The sequence below is a fragment of the Pseudophryne corroboree genome, chromosome 2 (genome assembly GCF_028390025.1).
Source record: "Pseudophryne corroboree isolate aPseCor3 chromosome 2, aPseCor3.hap2, whole genome shotgun sequence".
NCBI classification, from domain to species: Eukaryota; Metazoa; Chordata; class Amphibia; order Anura; family Myobatrachidae; genus Pseudophryne; species Pseudophryne corroboree.
Window position 1 is genome coordinate 511,213,154 of NC_086445.1, and position 16,847 is coordinate 511,230,000.

Genomic DNA, 16,847 nt, shown 5'->3' on the forward strand with positions numbered 1-16,847 from the left:
CCATAAATTGTTTATATGGGCAAAAATAAGCTCTGTGAACTATATTATAAAACATCTCCTGGTATTGTGCTGAGGGCAAAAGTTTGCAGGAGTGAAGTAAACTTTTCAATAAAATATTGCAGTTTAATTCAGGAAAGTCCAACAGCCATTTCTGTATTCCCGAGTTAGATTGAGAATGATCTAGTTGAATGCTTAAACGTTTGTAGTGTTGGGAAAGGGCTCTCTTCGTGGCTGGCGGGGCTCGCAACAGAGTATCTAGCTCATTATTCAAGTCCTCCCTCGATAATATTCTAAGTATCGAACAGGTATAATGTTGCAACTGGAGAAAAGCCAATGGATAATTGCATAGAAATGGAAATTTTTCTTGCGATTGAGTGAATGAGAGAGGTTTTCTTGTCTCTGTATTAATTATTTGTCCTATGTCCCGCAGACCCTCATTATGGAACATCGTAAAGGGGAACCCCGCCTCCCCACGATGGAAGTCAGGACTACCTAGAAACCTTAGAAACAAAGATTTGTGTCTCCCCAAGTTACTGGACCGCCTCAAAGAGTGCCAAAGGCGATAGACCGACCACAGAAGGGGATTATCTTTCAGATCTTGTTCACAGTCCGCCTCTATGCAGTGAAGAAAGTTTGTCAAACGTTTGGATTGTATGAATTGTGTCTCAAGTTGTGTATTTGCATATGTGTCTTTATCGTTTAACCAGTCCCTCAGGATTCTCAATAAAGATGCGTGGTTATAAAGTAAAAAGTTTGGGAAGTTAATTCCGCCATTAGCTTTTGGTTGTTGTAGTTTATGCATGGCAATACGAGGCCTCTTGCCTTTCCAAATAAACTGCCGAAACAGTTTAGTTATGTGGGTCAGATCCGAATTACTAAGTAACACCGGTAGGAACTGTAAGACATAATAACCGTGGAAAGGTGCACATTTTTATTAAAGCAGCTCTTCCTAAATATGAAAGCATTAAATGGTTCCATCCTTCTAACTCCTTCGCTATATGGCTCACTGCCTCCTTTACATTCAGCCTATATAAATCCAAGGGATATTTCGGAAGTATAATGCCTAGATATGTTATATGAGTGTTAGCCCAGTTTATAGGAACCTGTCTCCCCCATCCCGGGCGTTTTATCCCATGTCTCAAATATAGCCCTACAGATTTCGAGAGATTAACTTGGAAGCCCGAAATTTGTCCAAATTTATCCAATAAATCCAAAATGTCCTGCAATGAATCTTTGGGATTCCCTATATAAACTAACACATCGTCAGCGAATGCCGACAGTTTTATCTCTTTTTCCCCAATTGGGATACCCTGATAAATCGTCGAGTTTTGTAGTACTCGGAAGAGGGGATCAATGGATAAATTAAAGAGAAGGGGTGACAGGGGGCAACCCTGTCTTGTACCCCTGTGCATAGAAATCCTAGGACCCCGTTTGCCGTTAACCAGCAAAGAGGTCGTTGGATCAGTGTAGAGATATTTAATAATACCTATAAAATTCTCATGAAACCCTCTGTAGGACAATACATTAAACAGGTGATGCCATGACACGGTGTCAACGGCCTTATGAGTATCTAGGCTTAAGAGCATGTGCTCAGAGTTAGGGGTATTTCTGGACGCCACTGTCGCTGCTATAGCTGTACGGATGGCCTTGACAGACTGACGGTCCCGCACAAAACCATATTGATGATCTGTCAATAGATCAGGGAGGATTAGCTGCAATCTATTCGCTATGATTTTTGTTAAAATTTTGAAATCAGAGTTTAAGAGAGAAATGGGTCTATATGAATCCGCTAGTAGTGGGTCCTTGTCTGGCTTAAGGATAAGGGTAGTGTATGCCTGAGAGAATGTCGGGTAAGTGAAGTGTTCCCGATATATTTTATTATAAAGTTCCAATAACGTCGGCATGAGTTCCTGTTGCAGTAGTTTATAGTAAGTCCCAGTAAACCCATCAGGTCCCGGTGATTTGTTGGGTTTCAAGGATGCTATGACCGCTCTAATTTCCTCTTCTCGAATGTCCCCATCTAATAATTCTCGTTGTTCTGAACCAAGTGTGGGTAGACTCGCTAGAGACAAAAATTCCCTCTGCAACTCCTCTTGTGGGGAGATAGGGTTATAGAGTTTAGTGTAAAAGTCACTAAGATGTGCCAAGATATCGGTAGTCTTAGTGTGAGTTACATTCCAGGTATTATCTCTCAGGGTCGCAATAAAGGAACGCTTCCTCCTTGCTTTGGACATAGTGGCCAACAACTTCCCAGTTCTATTTCCCCATTTGTAGTAATGAAATTTAGTAAAATCTAAACGTTGTTGTGCCTGGGCCATTAAAAAGGCATCGAGTAACTTTCTATCCCGTAGATATATGTCCAGAAGAACCTCGGAAGGCTTGGTTTTGTAAGCATTAAAACTATGGGACATAGCTGTATGCAATACATGATATTGTTTTGAGCTGTCTTTCCTTTTTTTTTGCTACGTATCCAATTATGTGACCTCGCAGCATTGCCTTCTACGTCTCCCAGTACAGCACGAGTTCCCCCAATGCTCTATATTATCGTCCACAAAATTGTTCCAGGAGTATAGTAGAAACTTCTTAAAATCATCTGTATTGGACAGATAGTCTGGGAAGCGCCAAAGGCAGTCCACACCCGCCGGGAGCCCGCATATATCTCCAGCTGCACCGGTGCATGGTCTGATATAATTATGTCATCTAAAATAGCATTTTTGGTCTGGTCCAGAAAGTGGTCTGCTAACAAAATGTAGTCTATCCTTGACAGTGAGCCATGTACCCTGGATAGATGACTATAGGACCTGTCAGTTTGGTGTAATAGGCGCCACGGATCACTCAAGTGTAAAATGTCCTTCATTTCCTGTAAATATTTCCAGCATGGGGAGGACGGTCTCATAACGTAAGAGGATTTATCCAATGCCGGATCGTCTAGAGTATTAAAATCCCCACCCACCACCAGGGTGTAATTAACCCTGCTAGCCAAGATCTGGGTAAGGCGGCGCAAAAAAACTCCAGTTGCCACATTAGGTGCGTATAGGTTTACTAGCGTAAATTTGTTACCCTCAATCAATGTATCTAATATTAAATAGCGACCCTCAGGATCCGCTATAGAATGCAGGATTTCATAACTCAGTTCTCTATGGAAAACAATCGCCACCCCTCTAGACTTAGAAGAGTAAGAGGCTTGTACACACTCCGCTATCCAGGGGGCGCGTAAAGTAGACCCATCACCCAATCTCCAATGAGTTTCTTGTAAAAAGGTTATAGAGGGGCACTTCCTACGGAGGTGAGTGAGAATCTTTTTCCTTTTGATCGGGGTGTTCAGTCCACCCACGTTCCAGGATAATATGGAACAGTGGGAGGTATCTCTAACATTGGGGATGTCAGGAGTATCACCCGCCATTAGTATAGAAAATAGGAGGGGAAGAACTACTACCCAACCCCTCTCCTTTGGTCCTTAAGGAAAACCTCCCCATTTCCAAAAGGGGTATTAGGTGGGTCCCAAGCACTAAGAGACACGAGCCCCAGCCTCCTCCCTCCACCTCACACCTCTGATTCTCTGACACATGATCAAGGCAGGTCAGTACAGTTTGGTAATGAAATTGAAGCAATACATTAACTGTTTTAGTATAAACATTTGAACCCGGGTCAACCAACAGACCCAAAATAAATAACTGAGGATCCCCAACTGTGTTGAAGGGGATGCTCCGTCTTATCAAAAACCAAAATACAAGTAACAAGAACCACATTGATACTTTGTAAAATTGACAAAGTAACCTCAAGTCAAAGTGAAGAAAAAAAATAAAATAAAAAAGTAAAAACAAAGCAGAAAACATAAACATTCAAGGTCATATAATATGATTTAGCTGTATAATAAGACTCTGTAACAGAGGTTCATGGATACATCCGGACCCCCCCCCCCCCCCCCAGGGAACCCTCTAGGGGACACTGCAGCCCTGGAGCCGGTGAAAGTGATAAGGGTAATCTTCTCCGAAGAGGAGGTCGCAAGGCACCCAGACCCCTCAATTGGTAAAACATTCCCACATGGCAGTGAAAACCCAATAAATTAATCATCAGCACTAACGTTAGAGTGAGCCGGTGAAGGGGGGCTATTCCTAAAGAAGTGCGACTTAGCCCGCTGAGGATCCGTGAATAGCGGAGTACGGCCATTCTCAACAACCCTCAATTTGGCCGGGTAGAGCAGTGCAAATTTTATCTTTTTGTTTACCAAGAACTTACAGACCTCCGAGAAGGCCTTGCGTTTTTGAGAGACCATGACCGAGAAGTCTTGGAACACTAAGATCTTTTGGCCTTCCACCCTAAGCTCAGGGGCAGCGCGATATGCTTGTAATAATTTTTCTTTATCTCTATAGTCTAGGAATTTGGCAATAGTTGGTCTGGGCTGTGCACCCCTGTCCCTGCGCTGCGTGCCCAGTCGGTGTGCCCTTTCCACCGGCAATGGAGGATCCCCATCAGGAAACCCCAACGCCGCTGGGATAAGAGTGCTGACATAAGCCTGTAACTGTGCGTCTCAAATTGACTCTGGTATGCCTATAAAAAACGCAAATTACATCTTATATTTCTATTTTCTAAATCATCAAGTTTCTCCATCATGACGTGGATAGTTTGAGACTTAGAGGCAAGCTCCTGTTGTAGGACATGTACGGAGTCTTCGGCGTCGCTTGTCCTCTGCTCTAGAGTGTCAAGTCTAGCTGTGTTTGCTTCTATTTTAGCCAGAGATGTATCCAGCCTAGCATGTAAGTCCTCAAATGTTTTATCAATAAGGGGCATTAGCATGTTAATAACCTCTTTAGCATTCTCAGCCGGCGATGGAAAGGAAGCATTGCGTGGATATGACTGGGAAGCAAATTCCTCCCCTCCAGATAACGGAGAGGAGGGGGTAGGAGGGCGAGCTGTATTCCCCTTTTGGGCAGTTTGACGTTTATAGGTTGATTTCGCATTAGAAGTAGGCATGTCTGCTAAGGGATTCTGGTGTTTTAATAAAAATGTGTCCATAACACAATGGACCAAAATAGAGAGAAGCTGTAGGGCAGACACACATGCACGCTCAGCCGAAGAGCCTAGATGAATGAGTTATAGTCTTACTAAAATATGCAGGTTAGACCTTGTGGTTCACTCTAATATTTACATTTACATAAAATCACAAACCGATAGTAAGCGGTACCCCGTAGGAAAGCAAAGCGGAAGAGGGACCAGTCACTGCTCTCCCGAACACTGTGAGGAGCACGGGCAGTTCAACACCGCGGCAATTGTAACAGTAATATGGAGAGACACTTAAATACAGAAACTGTAATATTGGCAAGGAAGCCGTGAAATCAGGATTTTGTAATATTTACGCGGTAATATATGCAAGAGACTTAATAATTTAGAGGAAAAAAATATATAATAATTCACAATCTATCCACCAGGTGGCAGGGTGGGCAGCAAAGAAACTGAATAGGCCCAAAGGTAATACAGTTCCAATATCGTCACCAGGCGGCAGCCCAGACACAAAAATAAGTTACAGTAAGCCCTTAAATCAATCTAAACAAATCTAGGCAAACAGAACACTAAAGGGTCAAGGGAAGTCCACTGATGCAGTGAGGGGAGAAGGTTCAACAGTTACTGAATGAGTTCAAGCAGCTATTGTAGCCTTCAGTGTACCAGGTCTTGCACGTATACAGCAGCCGTGTAGCTATATATGGGAGAGGATCGGCAGGTGTAGTACACTTTGCAGCTCCCAGCAGGGTGCTGAATAGGAGACGGTAAACCCTTGGTCCCTGTGTATATAGAAAAAGCAGCTTTTACCCTTGGTCACTGTGTATATAGAAAAAGCAGCAGAGGAGGGATACCAAGAGGGGACAAAGACGTGGTAGGGAGAAAATGGGGGGGGGGGGGCAGGGGACACACATTAGAGGGGGAACGGAACAAAGTATTGGGAGGTTTGTGCAAGAGGTGTTAATGAAAAGGAGAAAAGGGGGTATACATACAAGGTTAATGTCCGGTGGGGAGATATCTTTGTCGCTGTGGCCAGTATACTGGGGTTGAGGAGATCCGGGGCTGTGTCGTAGCAGGACTGATTAGCAGAGTCCAGGCTGCCCTCTACTTGCCGTCTCCCCCGCCAAGCATCAGGAAGGGAACGAACACCCCTCAACTCCCAGCGCTCCGTGAGGTGCCGCACGACCCCGTCTCTCAGTATCTCCTGTATTAGCCGCCACCAAGCTCCCGCAGTGCAGATAGGGCCCCTCCGGATACCGCACCACCCGGGCAAAGTCAGGTCAAGGAGGCGCTCATTTACCCACTACAGGCGGGCTGTATATCGTCCCCCAGCAGGCAGGTCCTCGTCCGCCGATTCCTTCAGGTAAGCAGGCAGGCTCCGTTGTTGTAGCGGCTAGACGGATTCCACCCCGCAGGGACGTCCCCTAGTCAGAGAGCCGCGTGTTCACCCGCTCTCGCCCGGCCAGTCGGGAAGTCCTCCGCTACTGCCTTGCTCGACCTAGTCGCTTGTTTCGGCGGCCTCCCCCCACACAAGCAAGGCTGGAGGGCGAGTGATCGTTGTCCTCAGTAATGTTGGGGCATTCTTCAGTGTCTTGGGGTTACGAGTGTCCCGGTTCCCCGTCCGACACCATTTCGTGCCAACTCCATGCAGGCGGTCATACAAGCCGTCTATACCGATGGCCGGACTCCGGGGCTAAAATAAACAGTTTTTCTCTGCAGCTTTCACCTCTACTTGTTCCTTGCAGTATCCTCAGCAACAGTAAGTTGTGGTGATGGTGAAATAATTGCTGAGAATTGAGGATTGCAGAGGATAGTGCAGTAACTCAAGGGAGCTGTGTTAAAAAGCAGCCATGCTTGCTGGCTCAGCCCCCGGAAGTCCAGCTGCCAACATTTAAATACAATCTTGAAAATATACTCTGCTTGTTGGCAGGCAGATCTAAGCACATTCATGTATGGCATAGTGTAGGTGAACAATGCTGATATTTATAATAATAACCCCAGCATGACATGATTGTTTGGTGTGGACATTATAGGACTTTAACCAGAGTTAGGAGCAGATAAAAAAATAAAAAAAAAATAAAGAGGCGTACCTTACATGTTGCAATGGAAGGGGTTCAATTGTGCTTGTGCTTGCAAGGAAAACACTGCCTGCTGTTACATGTAGGGAACAAATGCTGGGCAGATTAGTCCTAGCCATTGAACATTAATGTTTTAAAATAATAATTCTTTGGGTTTTGATTTTTTGTATCGGTGTCCTCCGCCCCAAACATTGATACAGGAAGACAAATATATTTATGGGGATGAATTTGCCTTTGACCTTATTGCTCGGGGGTGCTTTCTCTGAAAAGCTGTGTGGGGTGTAGCCCCAGCCCCCAACAGATATAGAGGGGTATTCAATTGTTAGAAAAAAAAACAGACCCCCCCAACTGACTTTTCAAAACTTTGAATTCCCCCCATAGAGTGTAACTGGGAGATGGACAGAATGACCACACTGCCCCCCCCCCCCCCCCCCCCCCCAAATACTTACATTCTGACAGTGCAGTCTTCTCAGTGGGAAGAGCTAGTTGCACATGGCAGCCCAAGCTGTGGCTGTGGTACGCCTAGGCACAAGTGGTCTGGTGAGAATCAGCTCACAACTACAAACTTATTCACCAATGTCTCAGGACCAGATGACTGTTTAAGACCTTAAAGATGTATTTTGTTTCTTCTCATTTATGGCTGGTGATGACGTATGCTACAAAACGCAGTAATCCTTGGCTACGGCCTAGGACAGTGCTGTTGTGTGGGGATTCAAAGTGAGGATTGGGCCTGTTCAAAATTTTGCTATGAGCACCCTAGTTATGTCCCTGGCATGGATGATGCGTTCCTGTGCGTTGCAACAAGAGAACAGGCTACAAAGGGACAATGGAGTGGCAGGACAGGTTGTGGAGTCTGTGCTTTTGTTTTTAAATTCACTATCCATCTGAACTTAAGTATACTTTTTGCAGTAACTATATGTACTTGGGCCAACACTAGTCACCAGGACTATGTGATTTACACGGGGACTTTGTGTCAACACTGGTGCAGGCCCCTTTGGACACATAACAATGGAATTTTAGGTAAAAAGAAAAATGTGAAACTGCTTGGCATGGTCTGGCATAAAGTCACTGTGGCAATCCAGTTTCCATGTGTGAACTGTATACACCAATCCAGCGTTTCCATACTTGGATTTGTTCACACGGTTGCACTGGGAAAATGAGCACAATGCATGAAACCTAATGTGTGCTTTTTAATGATGCATTTTTCATGCAATTGCTGTGAGCTTTAACATGCAATTCCAACACAAAATACTTTACTGTTAGAATGCAACAATGGCAGCAAACCCACAAGAAGACAATCAGCTTATTTTTTTATGTGATTTTAAGCATTTGGCAAAAACAGATGCAATGAGTATAAGCATGACGGATTATCTTTTTCACTTTAACAAACATAAGTACAATTAGAGAAGAAAAAAAACCAACTATAAACACAGCAAATCTACAAAGTTTTTTTTAAGGAGTTTTTTTTCTTCCTACTACTGCATATCTGAATATATGTTCAGGCAAGCCCAGGAGGCATGTGTGCTATAGATAAGTCTGCAAGGTTGGATGGGATATTACACTGGGTGTCTCAATTCCCCGAAGCACTCAGGTAAAGAGGAATTTATTTTCTAGTTAAAAATAGACACAATGGGAACTTAGAACAAGCTGACACAAGTGTATCGAGTACTACCCTCACTTTTTGGTGATAAATGCTTAGGTTGCATAGTTGCTGCTAACAAAACACCAATAAAACATTTGACTTCAGTTGCAGCTATAAATAAAAATGGCTTTGGAAAATGATATTCACTGCTATGGAAATGTACAAAATATTCAGAGAACATACAGTATGTACAGCTCCTACTTGGCATTCTGAAAAATTAATACTCACACAGAATTGAATAGATAAGCTCGACCTTGACTTCCTTGAAATGACTGCAAACCAAAGAAAATAAACATCAGTTAGAGTCAAGTTTGTTACATTTACAGATGTTTATCTGGTTTTATTATGAAACTTTGTAATTGTGTTTTTTTTTTGGTAATGCTAAATTGGTTACCATCAAATCTCCTAAGGCTAAATCACTCATCTTACTTTTATGGTGCCCACTTGTGCGATGCCCCGCGACATCGCAGGGCATTGCACGCACCTGAACTGCCAAAATGATTACCATGCGATAGATCGCATGGTAATCACGTGATTGGCATGTCACCGCGAGTGGGAGCGGCCTCTGCCGCGATATATCGCATGTGTTTTTAAAAACACAAGTAGTCACACTGCAAGGCGATAAATATTAAGTGCAGCACTTACTATCTTGCGACACGAGATTCGACCGGCGTGTCCGCGCATCCCGTCACATGGTGCTCAATATGTGCATGCACAGATGCGATCGAAATCGAAGGATTGTATGCCATATTGTAGAAGTGTATGGGCTACATTAGATTGATGGAAGTACAAAGGTCTGCAATTAGAATACCAAAGGAGACAGCTCTGTCTTTTTTTATATGCAGCTTTCACCAAAATACTTGTATCAGCCAAGAGAAGGAAGGTAGTAAATTGTAAAAGGAGAGTAGAATAGAGTTGTTTTTTTCCTCTGGTTTATTTTTTGATATATAAAAACATGTTAAAGCTGGATCTGAGATTAACATCCTGTGCATAAGAGCATTGAGAAACAAAGCTTGTTAAAAGCAAAAACAAAAAACTTTGTACTTTGTTCTCCCTTTAAACAGATAGAAGTGTAATCTCAAAGACTGCAGCACATACCCCAAGCTGTGAACAACCAAAGCTACAATTACTGCAATTACAACACTGTGGACCCCACTCTTCTCATACAAAAGTTACATTTTCCAGTACCCTGTCCTGTCCAGTTCTCATCCTGATAATCAAATAGTATCTTCGTTTCTCTGCATCCAAACCCCCAGAGTTTGCTGGACAAGTTGGAGTTACACAAGTCTTGAGTATTAGGACCTTTGCTCTTCTCCATCTATACAAAGCCTCTTGGATTTCAGTATCAACTTATACTCTATGGATCTCTCTCTCTGCGTAGTGGCCCGTGTTCCTGCCTCTCTGCCATTTGCATCTTGGATGTCCTCACACCACTCAATCTTTCAAAACTGAGCCAACAATATTAGCAATAGTCAACAGAAGTTAGTTACCTACCTGACATCTCTATGTTGACAACATAACTATCAACCCAAACCCTCAGGCCTGCCGCCTATGTGTCATCCTTTAATCAGAACTGTGCTTTGTTTCTACATTCCACCTCTTTACAAATCCTGTTACATAAATCCAACTCCCCTTTCAGGCATCAGCCTAACACTTTGTATGTCAACACGCATCGTCCCAGGTCTGGCTTATGTTTATATGGGTCTTCCCGGGTTGAGAGTCCCGAGTCCGCGACTCTGCTTCCTAGCAGGGTTTTTCATGGAACTTTCAACCTGGGTAGACAATCCAGCTTAAGTCTGAAAGATGCAACATCTCCAAGTACCCACTGAATGCCAGAATACTATGGTCACTGAATGACCCAAGTGTGAAATGGGTAACACTGGCTTTAAACCGGGTTGAAGCCGGGTAATTATGTCTGAAAGGGACTTTAGAGATATTTCCACAATATGCACATCTCTCACAAGTCAGTTCATTCATGCATTCATTAAGCACCGCAGCGACTACTGCAATAGCCTCCGTACTGGTCTTCTCCTAAAACAGACTTTCCGTAATCTATTTTGATTGAAGCAGCTAGACTGACTTTCTCTGCAAAACATTATTTTACTGCACTATCATCAGTCCTTACCAAATCCAATATTAACTACTTCTACTAATATACAAGGCCATAATCACTACTATACCAACATACATCTCTTCTCTTTTCCTAAAAGCCATCCCACCTCCAGCTCCCTCGGCATAATATCTGCATTTCCTGCTCACATTACCAGTTACAGGTTTATTTCCAGGTTTCACAAACTCGGTGGAATGCCCTCACTTGCACTACAAAATTGTTCCCTAGCATCCACACATCAACGTTCCCTTAAAACCAAACTTATCAATTTCCAGAACCATCAACCTCACCTACCTGAGCAGCTACCATAGTTACCTTTATTCTGCACAGGTCAAACAAAAAAAAAAAAAAAACTTACATGTTGCCCTCTAACCACTTACTATATGTAAGACTTATCCTCTTGTATCCCTTTTTCCTTACAGATTGAAAGCAGGGTCCAATTACCTGTCTTTCTCTCTTAACACCCTATCTTCTGTTGGTACTGTGGGGCAGATGTATTAACCTGGAGAAGGCATAAGGAAGTGATAAACCAGTGATAAGTGCAAGGTGATAAACGCACCAGCCAGTCAGTTCCTAACTGTCAATTTGCATACTGAAGCTCATTGGCTGGTGCGTTTATCACCTTGCACTTATCACTGGTTTATCAATTCCTTATGCCTCTCCAGGTTAATACAGGTTGAGTATCCCTTATCCAAAATGCTTGGGACAGGAGGTATTTTGGATATCGGATTTTTCCGTATTTTGGAATAATTGCATACCATAATGAGATATCATGGCAATGGGACCTAAATCTAAGCACAGAATGCATTTATGTTTTATATGCACCTTATACACACAGCCTGAAGGTAATTTTAGCCAATATTTTTTTATAACTTTGTGCATTAAAGAAAGTGTGTCTACATTCACATAATTCATTTATGTTTCATATACACCTTATATACACAGTCTAAAGGTCATTTAATACAATATTTTTAATAACTGTGTATCAAACAAAGTTTGTGTACATTGAGCCATCAGAAAACAAAAGTTTCACTATCTCACTCTCGCTCAAAAAAGTCCGTATTTCGGAATATTCCGTATTTCGGATATTTGGATATGGGATACTCAACCTGTACATCTGCACCACATGTTCCTAACTGTAAAGCACAACAGAATACATACACGCATTGGAGGGGGGGGTTCCAAGTACCTAAATCCGCCTCCCCTGCCTGCCGGTCCATCAGCGAAGCTGACAGATATTTTTTTCTTTTACGATACCCGAAGCAGAGCGCAGGGCCACTATATTTATAATAAGAGGCTGCTGGGCTGTCTGAAGGTAGGGGGAGCTATAGCACGCAACTCCGCTCCGGCATTTTCGAGTTAAGCTGGCCGGTTGACACAGTGATTGCCTCGTGAATAAACTTACTCTGCAGGTGTGTGTCGCATGTCGGGAGGTGCCGGTGGTGTGTGCGTGGTGTGTGCTGTGTGTGTTAGAAGCTTTAATAAATGATGCTGTCCAGATAAGCACTCTCTGACCCGGTGTAGGGGGGGCATCTATAATAAGCTTTGGTGGCTTGGGGAGGGTGTGTAGGGAGGGGGGGGGGGGCGTCTATGAGAAGCTATGGTGGCTTATGCACTTTTATAATATATTAATATATTATACAACTTTAGTGGCTGCTTTCTATTTATATGTGAAAGAGGTCTGTGTGTGTATACTATACTTCTGTGTGTGTGTGTGTGTATGTATGTATGCTGTGTGTACAGTATGTGTGCGTATAAGTATGCAGTGTGTGTGTGTATACTTCTGTATGTTTCAGCTGTATGTATGCTATGTGTGCATGTGTGCATGTATGTATGTATGTATGTATGCTTTATGTGTGTGTGCATGTATGTATGTATTTTTGCTGTGTGTGTTTGTAAGTATGCTGCGTGTATATAAATTTGCGGGTCCCCTACTGAGATAATAACAAATATTATATATATTATTTATAACTATATATATTTATAGATAATGTATGTAATACATATTTCATTATCTCAGTAGGGGAACCAAAAACGTGGGCTTTTGAATTTTGGATACGGGATACTCAACCTGTATATATACACACACACACTGAGTATCCCTTATCCAAAATGCTTGGGACCAGAAGTATTTTGGATATCGGATTTTTCCGTATTTTGGAATAATCGCATATCATAATGAGATACAGTATCATGGCGATGGGACCAAAGTCTGTTCACACAATTCATTTATGCTTCATATACACCTTATACACACAGCCTGAAGGTCATTTAATAGAATATTTTTAATAACTTTGTGCATTAAACAAAGTTTGCTTACATTGTGCCATCAGAAAACAAAGATTTCACTATATCACTCAAAAAATTCTGTATTTCGGAATATTCCGTATCTCAGAATATTTGGATATGGGACACTCAACATGTATGTATGTATGTATGTATGTATGTATGTATGTATGTATGTATATATATATATATATACATACACATACTCACTGTATATCACACACACACACACACACACACACACACACAGACACACATATGTATATATATATATATATATATATATATATATATATATATCCAGGCATTTGCACTTTTTTGCTCCTATTATGCTTGGTCATGTTTCCGTATTTTTGCATCTGTTTTTAACTGGATTTGTGGATATTAAAACTTCTTTTTGCATTGAGTGGAGGTGCTGGTTCTTGGTTCTGGACTATACAGTACATATGTACCATGCACTCCCCCTTTGGACTCTAATGTTTGCAGGCTGGCTATATATATATATATATATATATATATATATATATATAGATAGGATAGATAGAGAGAGAGCGCACTAGAGCAAGCTAGCCCAAGAGGCAGTCCGAGTGCCGGCGCTGTGGGTATCTATATAATCTATATATATATATATATATATATATATATATATATCTCTATATATATATATATATATATATATATATATATATATATATATCTCTCTCTCTCACACACACACACACACACACACACACACACACACACACACACACACACACACACACCTCAAAAAAAATAAAGGGAACATTAAAATGACAGATCCTAGATCTGAATGAATGAAATATTCTTATTAAATACTTCGTTCTTTACATAGTTGAATGTGCTGACAACAAAATCACACAAAAATTATCAATGGAAATCAAATTTATTTAACCCATGGAGGTTTGGATTTGGAGTCACTCAAAATTAAAGTGGAAAAACACACTACAGGCTGATCCAACTTTGATGTAATGTCCTTAAAACAAGTCAAAATGACGCCCAGTAGTGGGTGGACTCCACGTGTCTGTATGACCTCCCTACAACCCACACAAGTGGCTCAGGTAGTGCAGCTCATCCAGGATGGCACATCAATGCGAGCTGTGGCAAGAAGGTTTGCTGTGTCTGTCAGCGTAGTGTCCAGATCATGGAAACGCTACCAGGAGACAGGCCAGTACATCAGGAGACGTGGAGGAGGCCGTAGGAGGAACAGGAGGAGCACTGCCAGAGCCATGCAAAATGACCTCCAGCAAGCCACAAATGTGCATGTGGCTACTCAAACGATCAGAAACAGACTCCATGAGGGTGGTATGAGGGCCCGACGTCCACAGGTGGGGGTTGTGCTTACAGCCCAACACTGTGCAGGACGTTTGGCATTTGCCAGAGAACACCAAGATTGGCAAATTCGCCACTCTTCACAGATGAAAGCAGGTTCTCACTGAGCACATGTGACAGACGTGACAGAGTCTGGAGACGCCAAGGAGAACGTTCTGCTGCCTGCAATATCCTCCAGCATGACCGGTTTGGCAGTGGGTCAGTAATGGTGTGGGGTGGCATTTCTTTGGGGGGCCGCACAGCCCTCCATGTGGTCGCCAGAGGTAGCCTGACTACCATTAGGTACCGAGATGAGATCCTCAGATCCCTTGTGAGACCATATGCTGGTGCGGTTGGCCCTTGGTTCCTCCTAATGCAAGACAATGCTAGATCTCATGTGGCTGAAGTGTCAGCAGTTCCTGCAAGACGAAGGCATTGATGCTATGGACTGGCCCGCCCGTTCCCCAGACCTGAATCCAATTGAGCACATCTGGGACGTCATGTCTCGCTCCATCCACCAACACCATTGCACCACAGACTGTCCAGTAGTTGGCGGATGCTTTAGTCCAGGTCTGGGAGGAGATCCCTCAGGAGACCATCCGCCACCTCATCAGGAGCATGTCCAGGCATTGTAGGGAGGTCATACAGGCACGTGGAGACCACACACACTACTGAGCCTCATTTTGACTTGTTTTAAGGACATTACATCAAAGTTGGATCAGCCTGTAGTGTTTTTCCACTTTAAATTTTGAGTGTGACTCCAAATCCAGACCTCCATGGGTTAATAAATTTGATTTCCATTGATAATATTTGTGTGATTTTGTTGTCAGCACATTCAACTATGTAAAGAACAAAGTATTTAATAAGAATATTTCATTAATTCAGATCCAGGATGTGTTATTTTAGTGTTCCCTTTATTTTTTGGAGCAGTGTATGTATGTATGTATGTATGTATGTATGTATTATATATATATATATATATATATATATATTGTAACACTGTAAGGGAACAAGGTGCTGTTTCCTGGGGTAAATGGCAGCAAGCAGCAGCTGAGGAATCATACAAGTCCAGTTTGTGGTGCAACTGGCCACAACCAGTTTTATTTAGCAGAAAAGAAAACAAACATCAAAAGAAAATACCTTGCCTGTTCGGCACTAACTAAACACAGGACGTTCCTAACTATCACTAAACAAAAACACAGAGTTCTCCAGTAAACCCTGTATGGCTAACTTGCAAAAAGAAGCGTGTTTCTCTCCTCAGGCAGTCTGCCCACACTAATCAGGCTAGCAGCCCTATAAGGCTCTTGCACAGCTGAAAGCCCGATTAGCCCTCTGTGAGGCCAAAGATCTGAAGTGGGCCCAATGTCTGGAACTTGCCCTCTCTCTCTTTCAGGGCCCTTATCCAGCTTTTCCAATAAACTGAAAAGGTTCTGACAAACAAAACATTTTCCTAGAAGTTTTCATTTTTCTAATACATGTAAGACAAGAACCTGGGACAAACATACCTGCCCTCAAACACTATTCCAGTGTTCTTGTCACAATATATAAATAAATATATATATATACATATATATATATATATATATATATATATATATATATATATTTATTTTATTTTTTTCATTCTACATACATTACATACATACACGCATGTGTGTACTGAAACCCACACATGACAATCCTGCGTTTGCCCCTGGAAAATGCTAGCGCTGTATAAATAAATGTTTATAATATGCTGAATAGGGACTTTAGCTATGAGGTCCAGCCTATAAGGAGTTAAGCAGTCTTTAGGAGCGTTGAAATAGAGCTATAAACCAGATAGCAAATTATATAGAATAAACATAAAAAAACAAACAAACAAAAACAGCAAGTACAAGGGGTGTGCAATACATTTCCAGATGTGCAGGGCATAAGTAGAGTAGACACAATCTAACTGGCTGGGAACTGTAATCTCTGACTAAAGTTCTTGTGAAATGTCAAAAGCATAGGACCGTATATAAGCAGGACTGCACACCGAAGATGTCAGCATGTTCACTTCTGTCACAAACTCGTTATGGAGCGCAACAGAGGCCACTGGAGAGCCATGGTCTTCTACAATTACAAGAGTATTCTGCGACAACAGGACAGTTTTAACCAACTGCGAGCTGCTTTTTGGGAGGAAGCACCGTCCAGAACTGCTGTATTTGAGTAGTTGCTGCTGTGCAGGCCATAGTTGAAGTGGACGCCAGGATGACTGTGGCTCAGTTAGAGAAGGAGATGGGCATCTCAACGGGATCCATCCACTTGATACTCCAGAAAAAGCTTGGCCTGAGCAAGGGTTTCCCATCAGCTGACTCGAAGGAGGCTCAGGTGACTTGGTGCCACAACACGCAGGCCAGGTTTGTTGGTGATCGCTCAAACTCTG

General features: G+C 42.5%; 1 protein-coding gene across 4 annotated transcripts in view; it reads right to left on the reverse strand.

Moving 5' to 3' along the window:
- The window catches only part of YPEL2 (yippee like 2), a 264,310-nt gene that overhangs the window by 33,215 nt on the left and 214,248 nt on the right, over positions 1-16,847 (reverse strand). For all 4 annotated transcript variants that reach the window (XM_063954058.1, XM_063954061.1, XM_063954060.1 and 1 more), the window contains one exon: positions 8,947-8,990. In XM_063954058.1, the coding sequence (XP_063810128.1) occupies positions 8,947-8,990 (44 nt within the window). The remainder of the gene's footprint in view (positions 1-8,946; positions 8,991-16,847) is intronic.